Here is a 25919-nt window from a genome sequence, read left to right as displayed (position 1 = left end):
TACTGGATAGTACTGAACCCTAGATATATTTTTTTTCCAATACATACATATCTATGATCAAGTTTAATTTATAAATTAAGCACAGTAAAAAGATTAACCAATAATAAAACAATAATTATAACATACTGTAATAAAAGTTATGTGAATATAGTATCTCTCTCTCAAAATATTGTACTATATTCACCCTTCCTGTAATTATGAGACGATAAAAGGTCTACGTGATGAGATAAAGTGAACTGAATGATGTAGGCACTGTGACGTATTGTTAAGCTACTACTTAACTTTTTTTTTTTTTAAAGATTTTATTTATTTATTTGAGAGAGAGAATGAGATAGAGAGAGAGAGCATGAGAGGGGGGAGGGTCCAAGGGAGAAGCAGACACCCTGCTGAGCAGGGAGCCCGATGCGGGACTCGATCCCGGGACTCCAGGATCATGACCTGAGCCGAAGGCAGTCGCTTAACCAACTGAGCCACCCAGGCGCCCTTAACTTTTTTTTTTTTTAAGATTTTGTTTATTTATTTGACAGAGAGAGACACAGCAAGAGAAGAAACACAAGCAGGGGGAGTGGGAGAGGGAGAAGCAGGCTTCCCACCAAGCAGGGAGCCCGATGTGGAGCTCGATCCCAGGACTCTGGGATCATGACCTGAGCCGAAGGCAGACATTTAACTGACTGAGCCACCCAGGCGCCCTTACTACTGAACTTCTGACGATGTGTCAGAAGGAGGATCATCTGCTTCCAGACCACAGATGACTGCAGGTAACTGAAACTGTGAAACTCAAAAACGCAGGTAAGTGGGGACTACGGTATTTTTAACTGACACATTGGCCAGGCTCAATTACTTTTGTAACCAGTAAGGTTAAAAATTTTTGAGGCTAACTGTCTATATGGGAATAGAACATATAATATTCATAAGATACACAAACCAAACTGCAAAGCAAAGAATAAAAGATATTTAGCTGAAAATCTATCATTGAAGAATGAAAAAAGATTCAAACTACCCATGTTGTTCCCAAAAATTTTTTTCTACTTAGATTCTCTTTTACTTCAGAAGGGCACAATTTAAAACAAAACAAAACCCTGTTTCTAAAAACAACAGGATAAAAGTGCACAGCCAAAAAGCTTATTTCAAGACATTTCCAGGACTGACATGTAATTCGCACTGCAACCATAATTGCAAAGTAAAGTTATAATAAAGATTGCAAAAATATCACTAGACTTTGCTATATTTAAAAGGACAACACTTACTAAAACAATAAGAGTATTAATTTTAAGGTATATTTTGATCTCTGGAAGGAACATAACAAACTAGTAATAATGGTTACCTCCAGGGCAGGAAAATAGTGTGGGACAGGGCTTGAAGAAAACGTCCTCACTTCTGTAAATGCCCTTTTGAACTTTACGAATTTTTTTTTTAATTTATTTGAGCAAGAGAACATGGGGGGTGAGGGGCAGAGGGAGAGAGAGAGCAGACTCCCCACTGAACAGGAAGCCTGACATGGGGCTTGAGCCCAGGACCCTGGTATCATGACCTGAGCCTAAGGGACGCTCAACCAACTGAGCCATCCAGGCACACCGAACTTTACGAATTCTATACCATGTGTTTATATGAACTATTCCAAAGTTTCTCTTTAATGTACAAATGTTTAAATAATAGCCTTCATCACCTTATCTTCTTGGAATTACATGTAATTTTTTCTTTTTTTAAATTTTTATGTTATTTTAATTCCAGTATAATAATAGGAAGTGTTATATTAGTTTCAGGTGTACCATATAGTGATTCAAGAATACATTACTCTGGGGCACCTGGGTGGCTGTTAGATCATGATCCCAGAGTCTTGAGATCGAGCCTTGTGTTGGGCTCTCTGCTCACTGGGGAGTCTGCTTCTCTCTCCCTCTGTCCCTCCCACTCCCCCGTTCATTCTCTCTCTCAAATAAATTTTTTTTAAAAAAAGAAAAAAGAGGGGTGCCTGGGTGGCTCAGTCAGTTGGGCATCTGCCTTTGGCTCAGGTCATGATCCCAGGGTCCTGGGATCGAGCACCACATCGGGCTCTCCCTCTCTCTCTGCAGCTCCCCCTGCTTGTGTTCTCTATCAAATAAATATTTAAAAAAATACATTATCAGTGCTCATCACAATATATGTACTCTTAATCCCCCTTACCTATTTCACCCATCCCCCCCACCAACCTCCCTTCTGGTGACTACCAGTTTGTTCTCTATATGTCAGTCTTTTTTTTCTTTGTTCATTTGTTTTGTTTCTTGAATTCCACATGAGTGAAATCATATGGTATTTGTCTTTCTCTGACTTATTTCACTTAGCATCATGCCCTCTAGATCCATCCATGCTGTTGCAAATGACAAGATTTCACTCTTTTTCATGGCTGAGTAATATTCCATTGTATGTAGGGGCGCCTGGGTGGCTCAGTTGGTTGAGCCTCTGCCTTCAGCTTGAGTCATGATCCCAGGGTCCTGGGTTCGAGTTCCGCATGGGGCTCCCTGCTCAGCAGGGAGCCTGCTTCTCCCTCTGCCCCTCCTTCATGCTCATGCTCTTGCTTGCTCTCTCCCTCAAATGAATAAATTAAAAAATCTTAAAAAAAATATGCCATTGTATGTATACACCACATCTTCTTTATCTGTTCATTTATCAATGGACACTTGGGTTGCCTCCTTGCCTCCATATCTTGTTGTTATAAATAATGCTGCAATAAACAGAGGGGTGAATATATCTTCCAAATTAGTGTTTTCATATTTCATAAATATCCAGTCATGGAGTTACTGGATCATATGGTAATTCTATATTGCATTTTTTAAGAAACCTCCATACCATTTTCCAGAGTGGCTGCACCAGTTTGCATTTCCACCAACAGTGCATGAGGGTTCCTTTTTTTCCACATTCTCACCAACACTTGCTGTTTCTTGTGTTTTTTATGTTAGTCATTCTGACAGCTATGAGGTGTTATCTCCTTGTGGTTCTGATTTGCACTTCCCTAATGGTAAGCAACATTGAGCATCTTTTCATGTGTCTGTTGGCCATCTGGATGTCTTCTTAGGAGAAATGTCTGTTCACAGGTGCCTGGGTGGCTCAGTCGGTTAAGCATCTGCCTTCGGCTCAGGTCAGGATCCCAGGGTCCTGGGATCGAGCCCCACTTTGGGCTCCCTGCTCAGCGGGGAGTCGGCTTCTCCCTCTACCCCTCCACCCTGTTCATGATCTCTCTCTCACTCTCTCTCTCAAATACATAAATAAAATCTTTATTTTTCATTTATTTTTTTTAAAGATTTTATTTATGTATTTGTCAGAGAGAGAAACAGAGTACGAGCAGGGGGAACAGCAGGCAGAGGGAGAAGCAGGTTCTCCACTGAGGAAGAAGCCCCATGCAGGACTTGATCCCTGGAATCATGACCTGAGCCAAGGGCAGACGCTTAATGACTGAGCCACCCGGGTATCTCAATAAATAAAATCTTTATTAAAAAAAAGTCTGTTCGTATCTTCTGCCCATATTTTAATTGAATTATTTGGGTTTTTGGGTGTTGAGCTGTGTAAGTTCTTTACATATTTTGGATACTAACACTTTATCAAATGCAGCATTTGCAACTATCTTCTCCCATTCAGTAGGCTGTGTTTTAGTTTTGTTGATTGTTTCCTTTGCTGTGCAGAAGCTTTTTATTTTGATGTAGTCCCAATTGCTTATTTTTGCTTTTATTCTCCTTGCCTTAGGAGACATATTTAGAAAAATGCTAAGGCCAATTATTGCCTATGCTCTCCTCTATGACTTTTATGATTTCAGGTTGGAATTGCATGTACTTCTAAGTAACAACGGAGATTTATTACCTTTCAGCAAGACCACTGAAATTCTAAATCATCTGAAGATCATTTTAAAACATAAGTAGAGGGGCGCCCAGGTGGCTCAGTCATTGAGTGTCTGCCTTCGGCTCAGGTCCTGATCCCAGGGTCCTGGGGTTGAGCCCCACATTGGGCTCCCTGCTCTGTGGGAAGCCTGCTTCTCCCTCTCTCACTCCCCCTGCTTGTATTCCCTCTCTCGCTCTCTCTTTGTCAAATAAATAAATAAAAATATTTAAAAATAAAAAAATAAAATAAAATAAAACATAAGTAGAGAAGAAAATAATTATTGCCTCTACTTCAAATAATATCCCCTATACCTATTTCCATTGACTTCTGCAAATTTACATCAAAACCTAAAAATAACAAAGTCTGCTTCAGATGGCATATTAATAAGGTTTCATAAAGAATCCACATACAAATGTTCCTCATTAAAAAAATATATATCCAGGGGCACTGGCTGAGTCAGTGGAGTGTATGACTCTTGATCTTGGGATTGTGAGTTCAAGCCCACATTGGGTGTAAAGATTAATTAAAAATAAAAATAAAATGGCAAGATTTCATTTTCTGATGGCTGCATAATATTCCATTATATATCCCTATATCTATATACCACATCTTTTTTATCCATTCATCTGTCAATGGACATTTAGGCTCTTTCCATAGTTTGGCTCTTGTGGACATTGCTGCTATAAACATTGGGATGCACGTACCCCTTCGGATCCCTACATTTGTATCCTTGGGGTAAATACCCAGTAGTGCAATTGCTGGATCGTATGGTAGCTCTATTTTCAACTTTTTGAGGAACCTCCATACTGTTTTCCAGAGTGGCTGCACCAGCTTGCATTCCCACCAACAGTGTAGGAGGCTTCCCCTTTCTCCACATCCCCGCCAACATCTGTTGTTTCCTGACTTGTTAATTTTAGCCATTCTGACTGGTGTGAGGTGGTGTCTCATTGAGGTTTTGATTTGGATTTCCCTGATGCCAAGTGATGTTGAGCACTGTTTCATGTGTCTGTTGGCCATTTGTATGTCTCCTTTGGAGAAATGTCTGTTCATGTCTTCTGCCCATTTCTTGATTGGATCATTTGTTCTTAGTGTGTTGAGTTTGGTAAGTTCTTTATAGATTTTGAATACTAGCTTTTTATGTGATATATCATTTGTAAATATCTTCTCCCATTCTGTGGTTGTCTTTTGGTTTTGTTGATTATTTCCCTTGGTGTTGTCCCAATAGCTTGATGAAGACTCAGTAGTTCATTTTTGCTATTTTTAGACTCTTAAGAGTTAATATCATAATTGGTTTATTAAATACCAGACTAAATATCCAAAACAAGTGTTAAAGTTTATCACTTTGTAAAACTATATGGGCATTCTAAAATATTTTTGAACTTGCCTTTTTGAATTACCTTCACAATATTTGACACAACGAATGGATAATCACTAACTATGTAATAAACACTTCATGTGTTAGATACTTTGCCCAATGCTAGGGGTGGTAGTAGAGGTGGGGGGGGAAAAGAAACAAATACAAATTTTTGCCTTCAAAGAGTTTAAATTTTGGTAGGCAAATTAAGAAAATAATCAACCATTAGAGATGGTTGGTCCTCTCTCTCTCTCAATTATATTACTCAGTTACCTTATCCTTAAGAAATGTAAGTCGGCTTCTCCCTCTGCCCCTCCCCCGCCACTCATGCTCGCTCTCTCTCTCTCTTCCTCTCTCACTTGCTCTCTATCTCAAATAAATAAATAAGATTTTTAAAAAGAAAAAGAAAAATAAGATCTGGTGGTTGAGATAAGAAATAAATATTGGATAAAGGATGTTGAGTGGGTTAGAAAATAAGGGGCCATGAGATTTTAGAGGAAGAGGTGATTACTTTTTTCTTTTTTTTTTAAGATTTTATTTATTTATTTGACAGAGAGAGACACAGCGAGAGAGGGAACACAAGCAGAGGGAGTGGGAGAGGGAGAAGCAGGCTTCCCGCAGAGCAGGGAGCCTGATGCAGGGCTCGATGCGGGGCTCGATCCCAGGGCGCTGGGATCATGACCTGAGCCGAAGGCAGTCTCTTAACAACTGAGCCACCCAGGTGCCCCGAGGTGATTACTTTTTACTGGTGAGATTATTTCATGAAAAAAGCTTTGAAATGAACTCTGAAGACAGGATGTGATTATATAGAAATGCGGGAGGGAGAGGTAAACCCGTTCTATTCATTCATTCATTGGATATTCGTTGGATATTTGTTGACTGCTGTTCGCTCCAAGGCATCCCTGTGAACTATTTGCAACAGACAGGAATTAATCAGGCATTTATGGGGACTTCTCTGTAATTTATTTTGATTGCAGTATAGAATATAAGTGTGTGTGTGTGAACGTATATTTAAGGGAGAGTTATTGCTGGTGATAAAGCAATAGAAATAGATTGTGGTTAACGCATGGAAGACTTTGAGTACCAGGTTAATGAGGTAGGTGCCATAGAGCCTCCAAGTTTTCTGAGAAGTGATGGGCCATGATAAAAAGTGAACTTTAGGAAGTCACTTGGGCTGTAGCATGTGACCTGGGTTAGAGTGGATTGGGCATATTGGAATTAGGGAACAATTGTTGTAGCCCTAATGAGAGGTAATAGGGGCTGGAGGTGGTGAGGACAGACAAGTGGGGGATGGTGGGTGAAGGAGTTTTGCTGTCTAGTAGCCTCGGCTTATGACTGGGTGTGAGGAGAAATGAAAAGGACAGAGTCAGAACTGTTTCAAATTTCAACTGTGGATGACCAATGGATAGTAGTGGTTTTTAATAGAAATGGGAAAGTTATGAAAAGGAACTGTTAGAGAAGAAAGGAAAGTTAGCTTTGAACACGTATAGGGTTTTGTTTACTTTATTTTGTTTTTGACTTCCTTGCTGGAGATGATGTCCTTAGCAAGGGTGGGGCTGTCAGTACAGGATCTGATTAGTTGAAACTTGGCAAAAAGACAGGAATTAATTGATGGCCTTGGGGAATGACTAGAGTATGTGGTGAGAGGAAGAATAGAAGCCAAGGGACTGGAAACAAGAGTAAGAACCACTTTGGAGCAACACTGGAACTGAGGGAGAAGAGATTTCAAGGAAGACATAGTCTCTTATCTTTGAGAGTTATTATTATTATTGTTCTATACATATATTTTGGAGATTGTAAAGTAATGAGAGTGACTCTAACAAACTATAGCTTATAAACTACATATTTCTTCTCTAAAGAGAAGTTGTGAAAAGTTTGTGGAGTATTGGCATCATCTTGGGAATAAATTCAATTTTTTACTTTTAGGAGATTACTTTGTAGTACAGTACTCATTTAGATAGATGTGTTTGAGTCACTGCTATAAGTAGTAAATACTGGGGCACCTGGGTGGCTCAGTCGGTTAAATGTCTGCCTTCGGCTCAGGTCATGATCTCAGGGTCCTGGGATCCAGCCTTGCACTGGGTTCCCTGCTCCGCGGGGAGTCTGCTTCTCCCTTTCCCTATGTCCCCCCAGCCCCCACTCTCTCTCAAATAAATAAATAACATCTTTTTTTTAAAGATGTTATTTATTTATTTGACAGAGAGAGACACAGCGAGAGAGGGAACACAAGCAGGGGGAGTGGGAGAGGGAGAAGCAGGCTTCCCGCCGAGCAGGGAGCCCGATGCCCTGGGATCATGACCCGAGCCGAAGGCAGCCGCTGAACGACTGAGCCACCCGGGCGCTCCTAAATAAATCAAATCTTTAAAAAAAATAGTAAATATTTTCTTCCAGGGTCTCCGATTTAGTACAAAAAAAGCTTATGTTTTATACCTAATTTTTATTAACTAATAAGCATATTTTTGAGTAAAACAAAAATTACTACCTCAATAAATTCTGTAACTTGAAATCCAAAGAATAAATTAACAACATAAGTTATTATTTTGTTGTTGCAAACATACACTTTCATTAAATTTATCAATAAGATAAAAATATGGAACACAGAATTGGAAAACCACTTGTGACTTGCATAAGCTACTATAGAGGCAAGATGTTGAGGTTGTTTAGTCACAGTGATGCTTCCTTGTTAAGACAACTGGGCATGAGGTCAATGTAGGTCAATATCTTCCTGATCCTCATTAATGTACCCTTCTCCTCCCCCCAAGCCCCTGCTCCCTGTACCCTCCAAAAAAAGGGGAACCATCTCTGCTTCACTTTTCTTAACCTTGATTCTTTCTCCCTCTTCCTTCCGCATTCCCTGTGATCTCCCAGGCTTCTTCCTTGCATTTTGTGCACCCTCTGCAGGAGACCTTTCTTTGGCTCCACTTGTGTTTCTGGCTCCCCACCTGAACTGCGGTTGTACAAGTCTTTACCCCCCACCACACTCAGCCTTTGTACGGCCCTAGAAGTTATCAGCTGTATTAGTTTAACAATGGGATTGTTAGAAGGCAACTCGTTTTTTTTTAATTGTCGTACTGATTTGGTGTTACTCTGTTTTTCAGGCTGGATACAGAGGAACATTAAACTGAATTATTATTTTATTTTATTCTTAAATTTTATTTATTTATTTATTTTTAAAGATCTTATTTATTTGACAGAGAGAGACACAATGAGAGAGGGAACACAAGCAGGGCGAGTGGGAGAGGGAGAAGCAGGCTTCCTGCTGAGCAGGGAGCCCGATGCGGGGCTCGATCCTAGGACCCTGGGATCATGACCTGAGCTGAAGGCAGATGCTTAACGACTGAGCCACCCAGGCGCCCCAAATTTTATTTATTTTTTTAAAGATTTTTATTTGAGAAAGAGAGAGAGAGCACAAGTGGTGCGGGAGGTAAAGAGCTAGTGGGAGAAGCAGGCTTCCCGTGGAGCAGGGAGCCTAATGCGGGGCTCGATCCCAGGACCCTGGGATCATGACCTGAGCCAAAGGCAGACACTTAACGACTGAGCCACCCAGACGCCCCAACAAATAACATATTATATGTTAATAAAAAATAAATAGATTTTTAAAAGAGAAAGAAAAAAGAGCCTAAAAATACTAATCTTGTTATGAAATTAACATGGTACCTTACACAGAATAGACACACAAAAGGTTATAGTACGAACAAATGAATGAATGAACAAATTAAGGCAAAAACTCTACTCCTAGACAATAAATCAGTGGACATCAAACTTCAGAGTCAAAACAAAAAGGGGAGATCTAAATAGAAATTTTTTTCTTAATATTTTCCATTCCAGGAAGACTGGTAAGATGAACAGAACTAAATCAATCCCAAAGTCTCTCGGTTAAGTAGACAAGGGACAGACAAAATACAACTGCATAGCTGCATTATCAACATCTTGTGGCTGAAGGTATGTACTGGGATTTAGTATTTCTTGCCAAGCCTTTCAGTCAAGAATCCTCTTTTTCTACAAGCAGCCACAAGGAAAATTTTGAATGGAGTGCAACAAAAGTAATAGAAACATCTCATTTATGTCGGGCACCTGGGTGGCTCAGTTGGTTAAGCGACTGCCTTCGGCTTGGGTCATGATCCTAGAGTCCTGGGATCGAGCCCCACATCGGGCTCCCTGCTCAGCAGGGAGCCTGCTTCTCCCTCTGACCCTCTCCCCTATCATGCTGTCTCTCTCTTAAATAAATAATAAATAAATAAATAAATAAATAAATAAATAAATAAAATCTTTAAGAAAAAAAGAAACATCTCATTTATGTCATCAACTAAATGAGAAAAACATTAAGAAACATTGGCTCAAAAGTTGGAAAATCTTGGTATAGATTTAGCTACTACTTACAACTGGGAGTCTGGGCAAGCCACCAAACACCTCATAAGCTTAATCCACCTTATCTATAAAATTAAAGAGTTATCGGGGCACCTGGGTGGCTCAGGCTCAGGTCATGATCCCAAGGTCCTGGGACTGAGCCCCACTTTGGGCTCCCTGCTCAGTGGGGAGCCTGCTTTCCCTTTTCCCTCTGCCTGCCACTTCCCCTGCTTGTGCGTACTCTCTCTCTCTCTCAAATAAATAAAATCTTTTTCTAAAAAATTAAAGAGTTATCTGGGGAGAAAAAACTATTAAGAGATCTTTAAAATAAAAATGGTGGTTGAAAGCAAAAAAATTTTAACATTGTCTGATAAGGTTTTCAATGTGTGTAAATTAATAAATATGACAATTATAAAGCAGAGGTTAAAAGGACTTAAATGGTGGGTGCCTGGGTGGCTCAGTCGTTAAGCATCTGCCTTCGGCTCAGGTCATGATTCCCAGGGTTCTGGGATCGAGTCCCACATCAGGCGCCCCGCTCAGCGGGAGACCTGCTTCTCCCTCTCCCACTCCCCCTGCTTGTGTTCCTGCTCTCGCTGTGTCTCTCTCTGTCAAATAAATAAATAAAATCTTTAAAAAAAGGACTTAAATGGTGATAAGGTTTCCACATTCCTCCTAAAGTGGTAAAATATTAACTCTAAGTAAACTGAAAAGTTAGGTATGTATTATAATCTCTAGAGCAGTCATTAAGAAAACTATACAAAGAAATATAGTAAAAAAACTCATTATTGAGGCGCCTGGGTGGCTCAGTCAGTTAAGCATCTGCCTTCTGCTCAGGTCATGGTCCCGGGGTCCTAGGATCAAAGCCCCAGATCGGGATCCCTGCTCAGCGGGGAGCCTGCGTCTCCCTCTCCCTGCAGCTCCTCCTGCTTATGCTCACTCTCTCTCCCTCTCTCTGTGTCAAATAAATGAAAATCTTAAAAAAAAAAAAAGAACTCAGTATTAAAATGAAATACTAAAGTATATTCAAATAATCTACAAGAAGGAAGGAAAGGAGAAACAGTGGAACAAAAAATTGGAAAACAGAAACCAAACAGTAAAATTAGTAACCTTAAATCTAACCATATCAATAATTACATTAAATGTAAATGGTCTAAACACAACAATTAAAAACAGAGATTGTCAGAATGGATTAAAGAACAAGCCCCAACTACATGCTATCTACAAGAAATCCACTTTAAATATAGTGGTGTAGGTAAATTAAAAGTCAAAACAGTAAGGGTGCCTGGGTGGCTCTGTTGGTTAAGCATCTGCCTTCAGCTCAGGTCAAGATCCTGGGGTCCTGAAATCAAGTCTCACATTGGGCTCCTTGCTCAGCAGGGAGCCTGCTTCTCCCTCTGCCTGCCGCTCCCCCCTGCTTGTGCGCACTCTCTCTCACTCTCAAATAAATAAAATCTTTAAAAAAGAAAAAAAAAAGTAAAAAGTAAAACACAGCTCTATTCATAATCACCAAAAAGGGGAAATAACACAAATGTTCAAGGGTGAATAGATTAACTTCAGTTAATCCCATTACATGGGATACATACAAATCATACAATGGATTACTTAATAAAAAAGAATTATTAATACATACTCACAATAACATGGATGAATCTCTAAGGCATTACCCTGAGTAAAAGAAGCCAGTGTCAAAAGGTTACATACTAAATGACTTCTTTTACATGACACGGTGGAAAAGACAAAACTATAGCAATTAAGAACAGAGCAGACCACTGGTTGACCCCAGCTGGAGGTGCAAGGGCAATATGAAGCTTCCTGGGATGACAGAATGGATGGAAACCTGATTTTGGTAGTTATATAAATTTGTACATTTGTTAAAACTCATGGAACTCTACAACAAAAAAAGTCAATTTTACTGTAATTTAAAAGTAAAATAAAGATTAAGAGAATGATCTCTGTGAACCCTTCCAGACTATGATTTTATGAATGAGAAGAAGAGAGGAGTGTGAAAGGAAAATGAAAGGAGAACAAATGCTAAATCCTACTGGCATAAAAACCACTACTCATAAAAACCTCCTGATTACTGCACAAAATAAACAAAGCAAATCCAATCTTCAGAAATTCATTCCCAGAAAAAAGCTAAGAAAACCAGACATTCAGATCCAAAATGTGGATGTTAAGAAATGCCTGTGAACGGCTCTTGTCTGTTTCTATATTTTATACTTTCAAGAACCTGCCAATTTCTCCGGGCTAAATGCCACTTTCCCTGCTTGGGGTTACTCAATTTACAAGCATTCCTTTATTTATACCCTATACTCTCAATGATGGGGCCTTTAGCAGTCACAATATAGCCTCTGCCAGAAAGATCAGGGCTCCTCACCCGGAACTAAGGTCCCTGTGGGACGCAGCACACGCATGACTGACCTAAAGCCCCTAGGCGGGGAGGTCTTTCTCACAAGTCAGAAAGCGTCTCCCATCACCAAAGCCCCCAAAGGAGGAAGCCGCTGGAGACCAGGTTCTGGGCACTTCTCGCTCCTCTGAACAGCCAGACTGCCTCGGGTGCAGCTGGCCGTTTTGAGGGCGGCCCGGGTGTGGAGCGTGCGCTCTCCAGAAGGTTCTGCCCAGTGACCTTGGGTAAGTCCCTTCCTCTTCCAGAGTAGAGCGGTTATCTGGGTATTCTGTCTAAGGGAGCGTCCCATCGCTCTCTCCGAGTCTGAGACTTTATGGGCGCCCCCCCACCTCGCCGACAGGAGCCCGCCTCTCCCCTCAGACCCCATCCCCGCCTAACCCCCCCAACCGCTCACGGGGAGCCCTGAGGGGGCTAACTACCCGCCCGAGGGCATGGCCCGAAGGCAAGAGGGAGGCAGAACCGCCAAATCCCCGTCACTAGCCCCTCTGCGCAGAACAGGCCGTCCCGCCGCATTCCTACTCACCCCTCCCTGGGGTCACCGCCCGCCCGGGCCGGCTTCTACCCCCCGGGGGGGGGGGTGCGCGCGCCGGGGAGGGTCGGGGTTGGGGACGCGGGGGGGGGGGGGGACGCCCACCTTGAGCTGGGATTTAGAGACCTTGCCGCTGTGGTCCAGGTCGAGTGCGGTGAAGGCGTGCCAGATGGCCTTGAGCAGCTCGTCCTTCAAGCCCCCCATGACCGCGGCGTGGCTACCCAGACTGCCAGCCCGCCTCGCCGACCCTAAGGCGAGCCTGACGCCCCTCCGCCACCGTCGCCACGGCCGCCCGCCCTCCAGTCACCTGACCGTGGCAGGCCCCGCCCCCTCCAGGCCCCACCCTCGGGGCTCCAGCCCGGAGCCGGGCGCGCTGGCGTGGGAGCGCGGGTGGACTCAGGAGTGGACGGGGCTTCCCACCCCCCGCGGGCCTTCCCTCCCGGCTTGGATGCTGAGCACTACCCCGCAGGTCCCTCGTGTTCCCCAGACCGCTTCGGGCCACCTTTGGTGCTTGCGTGCCCACCAAACAAGACCCCCATTCCGAGGAAAAATATGAGAGTCGGGGTGAGCAGCCTCCAGCCCGCGCCCCGCCGTGAAAAAAAAGGAGCCCCGCATCTGTCCCGAGGACGCACAACTGTCTCGAGGAGAACTAACAAGAGCCGGAAAAGTCCCCGAGCAGGGGCTCCAATGCTAACGCAGTTCCTAGCCCAAGAGGATGTGGAGGGGGAGGGGAGGCAGGGAAGGGCTTTTGAGGGAAGGTTCATATTACTTTTTCAGACGTTTCTTGATGCCTACTATGTCGTGGGTGTGGGGGCACAGAGACGAGGTTTAAGGTTGGTTTAGAAGCCACAGAGTCAGGCAACGTTTTCTTCCCAACCCTCAGCTGTTGAGGGTCAGTTCACAACTTAGGCAGGGTTTGACTCCGGTTCTTGTGCCGTTCCTGGTATTTCTGTGCTTACGCAATAGGAGTTATGAGAGAGTCACAGCAAATCACTCCACCTATTTTACTAGTCAGAATGGGTGGACCATTTAGAAGAACACATCCAAACCTGTAAGAGCGTCCTCTTCATCGTGGATGTTTAATTAATATCTCTTAACAGTGGTCACCTGAGCTCTTTGGGCTTCAAATTCTCCACATACAAATGAACATGTTGCACCAGATGTTCTGGAAAGGTTCTTCTAGTGTTCACATCATAGGATAATAAGGATTGCTGGCTGACTCCAATCTGATAAAGTCACCAGACACAGTTAGTGCCTTGCCTCTCCAATCCAAGACTAAATCTGGACGATATGGAGAGAAGAACAAATACCAAGAGTTTTGAAAAGGAGATCATTCTCAGATCAAGTTTGGTTTTGCTTTCCTCTTTTACGTTCCTAAAGACACACAAATGTACCTTATAAAAAAGGAAAAGATCATCATAAGGAAGGGGGATTGGGAAAAAGCAGAAAAGGAAGGAACTGCTCAATGAGCTGGAGACCAAAGGGAACTTGGTGGGCCAGAGGAAAAGAATAGCCTAAGTGAAGGGAAGGGGCAGAAGCAGAAGAACTGCTCGTCCCTCACTCTGAGGGCCCTTGAGGTCCTACCCTACTTTATCACCATTTGTCAGGACTTATCTTGACATGCCAGGATCATTTCTCTCATTTATCTTCCCCAACTCCAGTCCAAATCTGCCAGTCAGCAAAAACACATGATTCAACCTTTAATTTCTGAATGCCAACTCAGCTTTCCCTGGGCAGTGACAAAAAAAGAAACCCTCCTAATTCTCAGGGTTCAGCTTAACTACTAGACGGTTCTCTCAGTATCTGTTAGCATCCAAACAGGTATTTCAAAGCTGTTATATATATATATATATATATATATATATATATATATATATATATAAAATCACATGACTGGGACATTCTGAACTTCCAAATTCCCATTTCTCCCACAATATCAATTCTCATAATCCAAACAAATTTTAAAGCAGAATGATGTCGTCTCATATCTTTCAGTGGCAGGGATGGGACACATAACTTGTCTCTTTAATTCACAGTTCCTCAGATGAAGAGGAGCTCCAATCAAGGAGCCTCATATACCTGGACCTGACTTTGATGAAATCCTAGACTTCAAGGCAATTCCATGAAAGGGGACATGAATTGTGGTGGCTGGGATGAGGTAAGGACTATGGTGGATGGTCTCCAAGATGGCAGCAATTAACTCTGTTCCTCTCTATGGATCCACACTGATCTAAATATTAAGAGGTAAATCTAATTCCCCTCCCCTTGGATATGAGCTGGACTGAGTGGCTTGTTTGACTTGTTTGAACGTGGCAGAAGTAACAGCTTGGGACTTCTGAACCAGACCACAAAAAGTCTTTCAGCTTTCACCTGGATTTCTTGGAATTCTTACTCTTGGAATGCTCCCTCTTGGAAACTTGGTGCCACGCTGTGAGGAGCTGAGGTCACATGGAAAAGCCCTATGAAGAGAGAAAACAATGCTGGCCACATCCCAGTTTCAAACCTACAGCCTAGACATTAGATATATAAATGAAGGAACCATCTTAGACATTCTAGTCCAAGCAGACACTGCATGGAAAAGAACTCAAATCTCAGACATATGACCCCAGTCAAGCTGTCCCTACCATCTCCAGCCACTTTTTTTAAAAGATTTTATTTATTTATTTGAAAGAGAAAGAGCACATGAGAGGGGGGAGGGTCAGAGGGCGAAGCAGACTCCCTGCTGAGCAGGGAGCCCGATGCGGACCCGATCCAGAGACTCCAGGATCATGACCTGAGCCGAAGGCAGCCGCTTAACCAACTGAGCCACCCAGGCGCCCTCTCCAGTTATCTTTGAGCCAACTCAGTTGAGACCCCAGACATTGGGAAGCAAAGACAAACCATCCCTTCTGTGTCCTTCCCAAACTTCTGACCCACTGAATCATGAGCATAATGAAATGGTAGTTGTTTCATGCCACTAAGTTTTGAGTGGTTTGTTATGTAGCATTAGATAACTGAACAACAGTGAGAAGATAATGTTCCCAAGATAATGTTTCCTTCCCCTACCCACCCAAGAAGATTCTGGTCTGGCCTACTCATTCTTCCCCTCCCCTACCTTCCAGAAGAGACCTACCTTCCCAGACTAGTTCTTAGGCTGTTTTTTGTCATGGTGAATTAGGAAGAAAGGAAGAGGGAAAGAAGACCACAGTGCAAAAATTGGCGGGGGGCGGCGGGGACAGTTGTTGAGAAGAAAGGGAAAGCAGCTTTAGTATGTGAAGGCATTGGGTGGGAAAAGGGGGTTTCTAACAGGTCTCGTGGAAGACTGACTACAGAGCTCCATAGGGTTGGAAAGGTATAGATAAAGGATTTGAAAAGTTTTCAAGTAGTTTTGGCTGGATAGACTTTGCTCTTTTATTCAGGACTAGCTTAATTATGGCTAGTACTTGTGGCTTCTAAGTGTTACAAACAAATGGTATTCCCTCCCCTTGGACGGCATTCCAGACCACCCTGTGTTTTTCTGCTAAGTGCTACAAAGCAAAAGTATGGGTTTCTATGAGTGTGTACAGGTGAATATGCTGCTCTCTCAGGAACAGGGAAAGCTGCAAATGAGGAGTGACAGTGAGGCTGAGTTCTGAGGGATGAGTTGTAGCTAACTGGGCAAAAGTGAGAGAAGAAACTTCCAGACAAAAAAAAACCTTAGACAAAGTATGGTTTAGTCAAGAAACTCAAGTGAAGGCCAGTGTGGAGTATGAAGAACGGCGAGAGCAGAGATGTGAGAAGAAATTAGAGAGGTTGGCATCTGAGGCCAAATAAGCGAGGAGCGCCAGGCCTGTCAGTGAGGTCTGTAGAGCTCTTATCTTCCGCAGGGTCTGAAATACCCCGTAATCAGTGGCACAATCTGGCAGCAAGAAGCAAAAATGCTGAACAGCTGTGCCTGAAGTTGCAGATGTGGGAGTGGTGTCCAGCCCCTGGCCGCTTGGCTGCTGATAGCATCTCCATTACTGCCATACCACAGCTTTCCTGGGGACAGGGGGACGCTTCTGGTTCCATGGGAAATTTCATAAATCGGTCCCAGAATTTAAGTAGCACGCCAGGGAGTCAGGCCCACTCCACATCCTCAGAGCCAGGTGAAATTGCAGTCCCCTCAACTGGGAAAAACAATAGCCCTCTCTGCCTCACAGGGGTGGGTTATTGTGAGGAACAAATAAGATACCATCTGTGAAAGCACCCATAATCACTAAAGCCTATCCAAATGGGAGGGGCAATAGTGACGAACAAGAAGGAGAATAATAATAGAGTTGTGATGCCAACAAGGACAAAAATCTCTGAGGCTTTAGGGTTGGCTGGTTTGCTCAAGGTGCAAAAGCAGCAAAATTTGATCTTTTATTCATTTTTTTAAAGATTTTATTTGTTTATGTGACAGACACAGCGAGAGCAGGAACACAGGCAGGGGGAGTGGGAGAGGGAGAAGCAGGCTTCCCGCCGAGCAGGGAGCCCGATGCGGGGCTCGATCCCAGGACCCCGGGATCATGACCTGAGCCGAAGGCAGACGCTTAACAACTGAGCCACCCAGGCGCCCCAAAATTTGATCTTTTAATGATAAGAACCGTGTGACAGGGCTAATTCTTAAAGCCTTCTCCGACAGAAGTAGCTGGAGTTTAGGCTAAGCCCAGTGTTCTATGGAATATCCTGATTTCATGATCTTCTACTGAGACCAAAGCCAGATCTACTGACCCACTGAATGCATGAAAATCTTGCGTTGACAATGGCAAGGCCTCCGGTATCTTGTAGGTCCTCTTCATGTGAAAGTTCTTTTGAAAACCTCCCTTGTTCCTTATCTCCCCCGACCCCATAGTATATAATCAGCCACCCCTCACAACCCCTGTGCAGCAGCTCTTTCTGCCCACGGGTCCTGTCCCTGTGCTTGAATAAATCACCATTTTGCACCAAAAAGAAAAAAAAATATCAATGTCAACATTACCCAATTAACTACTGAGGATAGGATAAGGGTAGGCATCTCAAAGGTGGAGATTGAGTCTTGAAAATTAATAAAAGGTTACAGACAGCTGGAGAGGAGAAGGAAGGGAAAGAGGTAGCTGAATGTGCAGAAGTATGAAAGCCAAAAAAAAAAAAAAAAAGCTTGTGGGAGATGAAGGCGAAAGAAGAATGTAGAATGGTATTTTGGCTAGAGGCACCTGGGTGGCTCAGTTGGTTAAGCATCTGCCTTAGGCTCAGGTCATGACCCCGGAGTCCCAGGATCAAGCTGAGTAGGGTTCCCTGCTCAGTGGGGAGCCTGCTTCTCCCTCTCCCTCTGCCCCTCCTCCTCCCCCTGCTCATGTTCTCTCTCAAATAAATAAATAAAATTTTTTAAAAAATAGTATTTTTGGCTACATGATATTGTGATTTATGATAAGAAATATATATAGTTGACCCTTGAACAATGTGGGGATTAGGGGCACCAACCACCTCACAGCTGGAAATCCAAGTATAATTTTTGACTTCCTCAAAACTTAACTGCTGATGGCCTACTGTTGACTGGAAGCTTTACGGATAACATAAACAGTCAACATAGAGTTTGCATATGTATTATTTACTGAATTCTTACAATAAGGTAAGCTAGAGAAAAGAAAATGTTAAGAAAATCATAAGGAAGAGAAAATACATTTATAGTACCTACTCTTCCGAAAAAATCCACATATAAGTGGACCCATGCAGTTCAAACCTGTGTTGTTCAAGGGTCAGCTGTATTTGGCCTTCTTCCAATCCCTGGCACAGAACTCCTGAAACCCATGAATTTCCTAAGTGATGAGAATTATTAAGTTGTCTTTTGTTATGTTCATGAACTTTTGGAAAGCACCTAAGGATGAGGGCTATTTGCCAGTGGAACCAACCATATCATTAGAAGGTTGGAACTTTCAGTCCCACTCTGACCTCCAAGGGAGGGGAGAGGGGCTAGAGGTTTAATCAATCACCAATGGCGACTGATTTAATCATTCATGTCTATGTAATAAAACCTCCACTGAAGCCCAAAAAGACAAGGTTTGAAGAGTTTCTGGGTTGGTGAACCAGAACACACCCATGTGCAAGGCCTCAAACTCTGCAGAAACAGAAGCTTCTGTGTGCAGGACCTCACCCTATGTATCTCCTCATATGGCTGTTCATTCACATTCTTTAAAGTCTTTTGTAATATGCCAGTAATCTAGTAAGTGAACTGGTTTCCTGAGTTCTATGAGCCACTCTGGCAAATCAACTGGACCCAAGGAAGAGAGGTATAGGAACCTCTGATTTCTAGCTAGTCTGTCAGAAGCACTGGTAATAACCCATGCTTGGACTGGTGGTTAGCATCTGACTTGTGGGACTGAGCCCTTAACCTGTGGCATAAGATGCTATCTCCAGGTAGATCATGTCAGAATTGACCCTAGCTGGTGTTGGAGAATTGTTTGGTGTAGAGAAGAAACCCACACATCAGAGTTGGTTTCAGAATCATAGGCTAAGACACCTTGGTCTTTGCAGTCAGAAAGATGACCCGAGAGAGTTTTTTTATTATTATTATTTATTTATTTGACATAGAGAGAGAGAGAGACAGCTGGAGAGGGAACATGAGCAGGGGCAGAGGGAGAGGGAGAAGCAGGCTTCCTGCTGAGCAGGGAGCCCGATGCAGGGCTCAATCCCAGGACCCTGGGATCATGACGTGAGCCGAAGGCAGACGCTTAATGACTGAGCCACCCAGATGCCCCAACCCGAGAGAGTTTTGTTTTTTTTTTTTTTTTAAGATTTTATTTATTTGAGAGAGAGAGAGAAACAGTATGAGAGGGGAGAAGGTCAGAGGGAGAAGCAGGCTCCCCACTGAGCAGGGAGCCCGATGTGGGACTCGATTCCAGGACTCCGGGATCATGACCTGAGCCGAAGGCAGTCGCTTAACCAACCGAGCCACCCAGGCACCCCTGGTTTTTTTTTTTTAGGTGAAACTGAATACAAAAGCCAGACAGAGCCTCCAAATGAGTAGTAAAATCTACTAGATTTCACTTCTGGGAAAAGGACTAGACAGAAAGGAGGGGAATAGAAAAGCAGTGGTGCAGAAATCAGGGAGAGCAACCAAACCAAAGCTCCAAACCCAAGGACAGGAGGCAGAGCCTGAAGAAGTACTTGATTTGTACGTGGTTCCTGTGGTCAAAGGCAAGAAGGTGACCTGAGGGCTTATGGATTAATATCCAGCCCAGATGTCACATACAAGTAGATGAGTGGAGGAGACCAGCTAGAAAAAGTAGAAGATGAAACAAGGGTCTAGGGCCCAGGGAACACCAAAATTTAAGGGGTGGTTTGAAGAGGAGTCCTTGAAAACAGCTAAGAAAATGCAGCCAGAGAGGTCCGGTCCAGCGTCTCCCTAGCCTCTAGTACTTCTCTCAGCGCCACTCTCCCTTCACAGTGCCCCTCATTCTTGAGTTAATTCTTGATCCTTCCCCTCCACTCTCTCCATCAAAACTCCTCTTCTGAGAGTGAGAAAGCAATCTGAGTTAAAGCAATCCACATTTAGGTTTGAATGACCAATGCTTCTCAACCTTCATCCTTAAGTGTTAATCTCTAAGTGTAAATTAATATCCAGTGGATAAACTTTCAGCCTACTTGGGAATGGTGAAGAAAACTTCAGTTGTGGCCACCCTGGCTATTTACTTCAGCTTGGGGGAGAGAAGTAGAGGAGAGAGTTGAAAGCATCTATAAAGTCGCTCTGAAGTCCTAATTTAGTGACACTCATGTGGTTCCTCCTTCCCACCCCCCATTTTTATTTTTCATTTCATTTCATTTCATTTATTTTTTAAGTAGTCTCCATGCTGGATGTGGAGCCCAATGCAGAGCTTGAACTCACGACCCTGAGATCAAGACCTGAGCTGAGATCAAGAGTCAGACACTTAACTAACTGAGCCACCCAAGAGCCACTACCCTCCATTTTTAATGGGGGGCCTTCGTGGTTTGAATCTGCTGGAAACGTCTGACAGTCATATATACCTAGAAATTCTGGGAACTAGGATAAGCCAAACAGTGGTGTTCTGGGTGTAGTACAGTTTCAGGCTGAATATCCTTCTTTCTTCTTCCCTTTTATTGACTCTCAGCAAGGACAGAACAATTAAGGCCCTCAGACTCCACACAGGAAACTGATGGAGAGAGTAGTAGAGAAGAGGACCTCTCTGTCCATCCATTCTCCTTCTGGGAGAGGCATCAAATGGCATAACCATTATGAAAAACAGTTCGGAGTTTCCTCAAAAAATTAAAAATAGAATGATCTTATAATCCAGCAATCTCACTCTGAGTATACATCCAAAGAAAATGAAATCAGTATCTTGGAGAGATATCTGCAGTTCCACATTCTTGGCAGCATTGTTGACAGAAACCACAATATGGAAACAACCCAAAAGTCCTTAAGTCCATTGACAGGTGAGTAGATAAAGAAAATGTGACATAGGGGTGCCTGGGTGGCTCAGTCATTAAGTGTCTGACTTCGGCTCAGGTCATGATCCCAGGGTCCTGGGATCGAGCCCCACGTCGGGCTCCCGGCTTGACGGGAAGCCTGCTTCTCCCTCTCCCACTCCCCCTGCTTGTGTTCCTGCTCTCGTTATGTCTCTGTCTGTCAAATAAATAAATATTAAAAAAAAAAGAAAATGTGATCTATAATAAATATATATATGTGTGTGTACATATATATATATATATATATATATATATAATGGAATATTATTCAGACTTTGCAAAGAAGGAAATCTTGACATTTGCGACAACATGGGTGAAACTGGAAGAATTAAGTCGGACACAAAAAGACAAATACTGCATGATCTCACTTATATGTGAATCTAATATAGTCAAACTCATAGAATCAGAGAGTAGAATGGTGGTTACCAGGGCCTGGGGAAGGGGGAAATAGGGAGACGTTAGTCAAGGGTACAAAGTTTTGGGGCACCTGGGTGGCTCAGTTGGTTAAGCGACTGCCTTTGGCTCAGGTTGTGATCCCAGAGTCCTGGAATCGAGCCCCGCATCGGGCTCCTTGCTCAGCAGGGAGCCTGCTGCTCCCCCTGCTTGTGCTCTCTTTCTCTCTCTCTCTGGCAAATAAGTAAAATCTTAAAAAAAAAGGGTACAAAGTTTTACAAGATGAATAAGTTCTGAAGATCAAATGTATAGCAATGTGAATATAGTTTATAATACAGTATAAATTTGATGAAAGGGTAGATCTTAAATGTTCTCAACACCAAAAAAAAAAAGGTAGCAAGGTGAAATGATGTATATGTTAATTAGCTTGATTGTGGCAATTATTTTTTTTAAAGATTTTATTTATTTATTTGACAGAGACAGACAGTGAGAGCAGGAACACAAGCAGGGGGAGTGGGAGAGGGAGAAGCAGGCTTCCCGCTGAGCAGGGAGCCCGATGTGGGACTCGATCCCAGGACCCTGGGATCATGACCTGAGCTGAAGGCAGATGCTTAACGACTGAGCCACCCAGGTGCCCTGTGGCAATTATTTTTAAGTGTATTTTTAAAATTAATTTATTTAAGTAATCTCTATACCCAACATGGGGCTCGAACCCATGACCCCAAGATCAACAACTGCATGCTCTTCCGACTGAATCAGCCAGGTGCCCCTGGCAATTATTTTTTAAGTTATTTGTATATCAGAATATCAAGTCATATACCTTAAATATATACAATTTTTATTTGTCAATTATACCTCAGTAAAGATAGGGAGAAAACCAGCAATATCCCAAAAAAGAAAACAAACAAACCACATCTTTTTGTCCATTCTTCACTCCTTTTCTTTCTTCCTCCATGCCTTCCTTCCTTTCCTTCTTATTTTCTTCCTTCCACGACTAAGCACTGAACATCTTCTCTGTACCAGGGATGGTACCAGGTGCTGGGAATCCACCAATGAGCATGCAGGTAGCCATTCCTCTCATAGACTCACTGTTGGGAGGAAGCTCTGTCCCTTCTGCTGGTCACTTAAAGGGGCCCATGTGGATGCTACTTAGTTACCATTCCAGAACTGCTCAGGAGGCACTCCTCCTCCTTCCCACATTTCCAATCTTTCCCATCTCTCCATGATCTAACTTTCAATATATTAATAGAGTCATCCAAAGGTTTTACCTCCTGGGAAGCAAAGGATTGTTTGCAGAGTCAGCTTTCTTTCTTTACGACATTAAAGCACCATCTTGTGGGCGCCTGGGTGGCTCAGTTGGTTAAGCGACTGCCTTTGGCTCAGGTCATGATCCTGGAGTCCCGGAATCGAGTCCCGCATTGGGCTCCCTGCTCAGCAGGGAGTCTGCTTCTCCCTCTGACCCTCTTCCTTCTCGTGCTTTCTATCTCTCATTCTCTCTCTCTCTCAAATAAATAAATAAAAATCTTTAAAAAAAATAAAAAAAATAAAGCACCATCTTGTAACACATTATCAGACCCTTTTTTTTAAACCTGGTAATTATGTGACCATGAGGTTGATCATTTTTTTTCCTGTTCTTAGTACAATTCCTGCTTTTTTCATAATTTTTGGCTTACCCACAGTTCACTGCATACACTCTTCCCTCATTACACAGAGAGAAATACATATTTATATTTTATACGCAGAATATACATAATGGAAGAGACAAAACAGCCAAAAATATTGACATCTACTTTAAAAAATTAATAAAAATGTTAATACATTTTGGGCGCCTGGGTGGCTCAGTCGGTTAAGCAACTGCCTTCGGCTCAGGTCATGATCCTGGAGTCCCGGGATCGAGTCCCACATCGGGCTCCCTGCTCGGCGGGGAGTCTGCTTCTCCCTCTGACCCTCCCCCCTCTCATGCTCTCTCTCTCTCTCTCTCTCTCATTCTCTCTCTCAAACAAATAAAATCTTTAAAAAAATGTTAATACATTTTATTATATGTATCCTCCTTTCATATTAGAGTTACTTTTTTAAAGATTTGTTTTTTAAATCTTATTTATTTGAGAGAGAGAGTACTAGAGAGAGCGCATGAGCAAGGTGAGGGGCAGAGGGAGAAGCAGACTCCCCGCTTAGCAGGGAGCCCAATGCAGGGCTCAATCCCGGGACTCGATCCTGGGACTCATTCCCGGGACTCTGGGATCATGACCTGAGCTGAAGGCAGACGCTTAACCGACTGAGCCACCCAGGTGCCCCTAGTTACTTTTTAAATACTTGTTTTAAACTTTTCACTTTGACTCATGGACTTTTACAAATATAATTACTAGCTATAATTATTGTTCTTTTTTGATGCTCAAAAGAATCACAATGTGGCCAGTGGGAATCCTCTTATATTGGCTTCCTTACCCAATTAGCACAATTTCAAATATTTTTGGAAGCATCCTTTTCCTGGACATTACAACCCCCTCCTGATTTCCCCCTGCTCCAAGACATGGAATTGGCTATGCTTCAAAAAAGCTTTGGTTTCTGTTTAAGGAACATAACAGAATCCAAAATGCGGATGTTGGGTGTACAAATCACTTTGGTAGTGACTAAAGTTGTTTCCAGGTGACAGACCTGAAGATTATTCTTTTTAAATCCATCAGTTTGGGGGTGCCTGGGTGGCTCAATCGCTTAAGCTGCTGCCTTCTGCTCAGGTCATGATCCTGGGGTCCTGGGATGGAGCCAGCCTGCTCAGCAGGGAGTCTGCTTCTCCCTTTCCCTCTGCCCCTTCTTCCCCATGGCACCCCCCCCCAATGCCACCAGGGATGTGCTCTCTCTCTCAAATAAATAAATACAATCTTTTTAAAAAATCCATCAGTTTGCATTAAAACTTTCCATTTTGGGGGCACCTGGGTGGCTCACTTGGTTAAGAGTCCAACTCTTGATTTCATCTCAGGTCATGATCTCATGATCTCAGGGTCATGGGATTGAACCCTAAGTGGAGGCCCATGGCGGGCTCCACGCTCAGTGGGGAGTCTGCTTGGGGATTCTCTCCCATTCCCTCTGCCCCTCCCCCCCCCACACGTGCGCTCTCTTGTGAGCACTTGCTCGCACACTCTCTCTCTCAAATAAATAAATCTTTAAAAGAAAAAAACTGTCCATTTTTATCCAACTGGAAATTCCTTTTGTTCTGACATAAAAATATACTTCCTTAATATACCATATACTTCCTTTTTTAACCTCTCACCAAATGTATAATTATAAGCTCTTCTCTTTTATAATCTTTATTTGAATCACCTCTCACCATTCAGAAGTCTCTTGATTGATGCAAATTTGTTTGCATTCTTTTTGGTCCAAAATAAACTTAGTACTCAACTGTAAGAAAAATTTTCTAGTTAACTGTTATTATCTATACCATGGTTATTTATAAATGACCTGTGTTCTGCTTCAATTTTAACCCTTTTTTTGTAAGAATCTTGGTATAAATATAAAATAAATGAACAGCTGAGTGTTGTAATCAAGTCAAACTTGATAACAAAGCAACTCATATATATTTCATGATTTGTTATTGTAATAAGATAATTCGGCATGTATGGAAAAGTTTATATATATATATATATATATTTTTTTAATGATTTTATTTATTTATTTGACAGAGAGAGAGAGCACACCAGCAGAGGGAGAAGCAGGCTCCCCACTGAGCAGGGAGCCAATGTGGGACTGGATCCCAGGACCCTGGGATCATGACCTGAGCTGAAGGCAGACGCTTAACCATCTGAGCCACCCAGGCGCCCCTGGAAAAGTTTATATAAATGATGATAATTACACAGAAAGATGGTATGTCAAGGTTAGATGGTAGGAGAGAAGGAAGGAAGACATGGAGAAAGAAAAGAAGGGAGTGAGTGACTAATAGTCATATTTATAAATATAAATATATGGCATGTTTATATTTCCAGTTATTCCGTATTATATTTCCATATATTCCATGTATATTCCAGTTATTTAATCTTTTAAATAAATCTTTAAAAAAAGTAACTCTAATATGAAAGGAGGATACATATAATAAAATGTGTTAACATTTTTATTAATTTTTAAAGTAGATGTCAATATTTTTGGCTGTTTTGTCTCTTCCATTATGTATATTCTGTGTATAAAATATAAATATATGGCATGTTTATATTTCCAGTTATTCCAAACAACTGGGTCAATACATAACAAAAGGCAATACAACCAATTACATAATACTAAGTAAAACTTTAAAAATACATAATTTCAGGAAACCCCCTATGAAAGGTTTAGGCATGACAAATAACACTGATGGAGTGAGTAAAGTTTAATGATTTAAAGGAGTCAAGCTTCTGTATAGTGTATGATTCCATTTTATTTATTTATTTATTTATTGTTATGTTAATCACCATACATTACATCATTAGTTTTTGATGTAGTGTTCCATGATTCATTGTTTGTGCATAACACCCAGTGCTCCACGTAGAACGTGCCCTCCTAAATACCCATCACCAGGCTAACCCATTCCCCCACCCCCCTCCCCTCTAGAACCCTCAGTTTGTTTCTCAGAGTCC

The 25919-nt window shown here is 42.5% G+C and overlaps 1 protein-coding gene across 3 annotated transcripts in view; it reads right to left on the bottom strand.

The window, feature by feature from the left end:
* The window catches only part of SWAP70 (switching B cell complex subunit SWAP70), a 75804-nt gene extending 63024 nt beyond the window's left edge, over nucleotides 1-12780 (bottom strand). For 2 of the 3 annotated variants that reach the window (XM_027579965.2, XM_027579967.2), the window contains exon 1: nucleotides 12589-12780. In XM_027579965.2, coding sequence (XP_027435766.1) covers nucleotides 12589-12687 — 99 coding nt within the window. In that variant the 5' untranslated portion in view covers nucleotides 12688-12780. The remainder of the gene's footprint in view (nucleotides 1-12588) is intronic. The other variant, XM_027579968.2, reaches the window with a different exon arrangement.
* Between the last annotated feature and the right edge of the window lie 13139 nt (nucleotides 12781-25919).

This window comes from Zalophus californianus, chromosome 11 (genome assembly GCF_009762305.2).
Source record: "Zalophus californianus isolate mZalCal1 chromosome 11, mZalCal1.pri.v2, whole genome shotgun sequence".
Lineage (NCBI taxonomy): Eukaryota > Metazoa > Chordata > Mammalia > Carnivora > Otariidae > Zalophus > Zalophus californianus.
The sequence above is the reverse complement of the archived record's forward strand: the minus strand, read 5'-3'. Positions and strand labels throughout refer to the sequence as shown.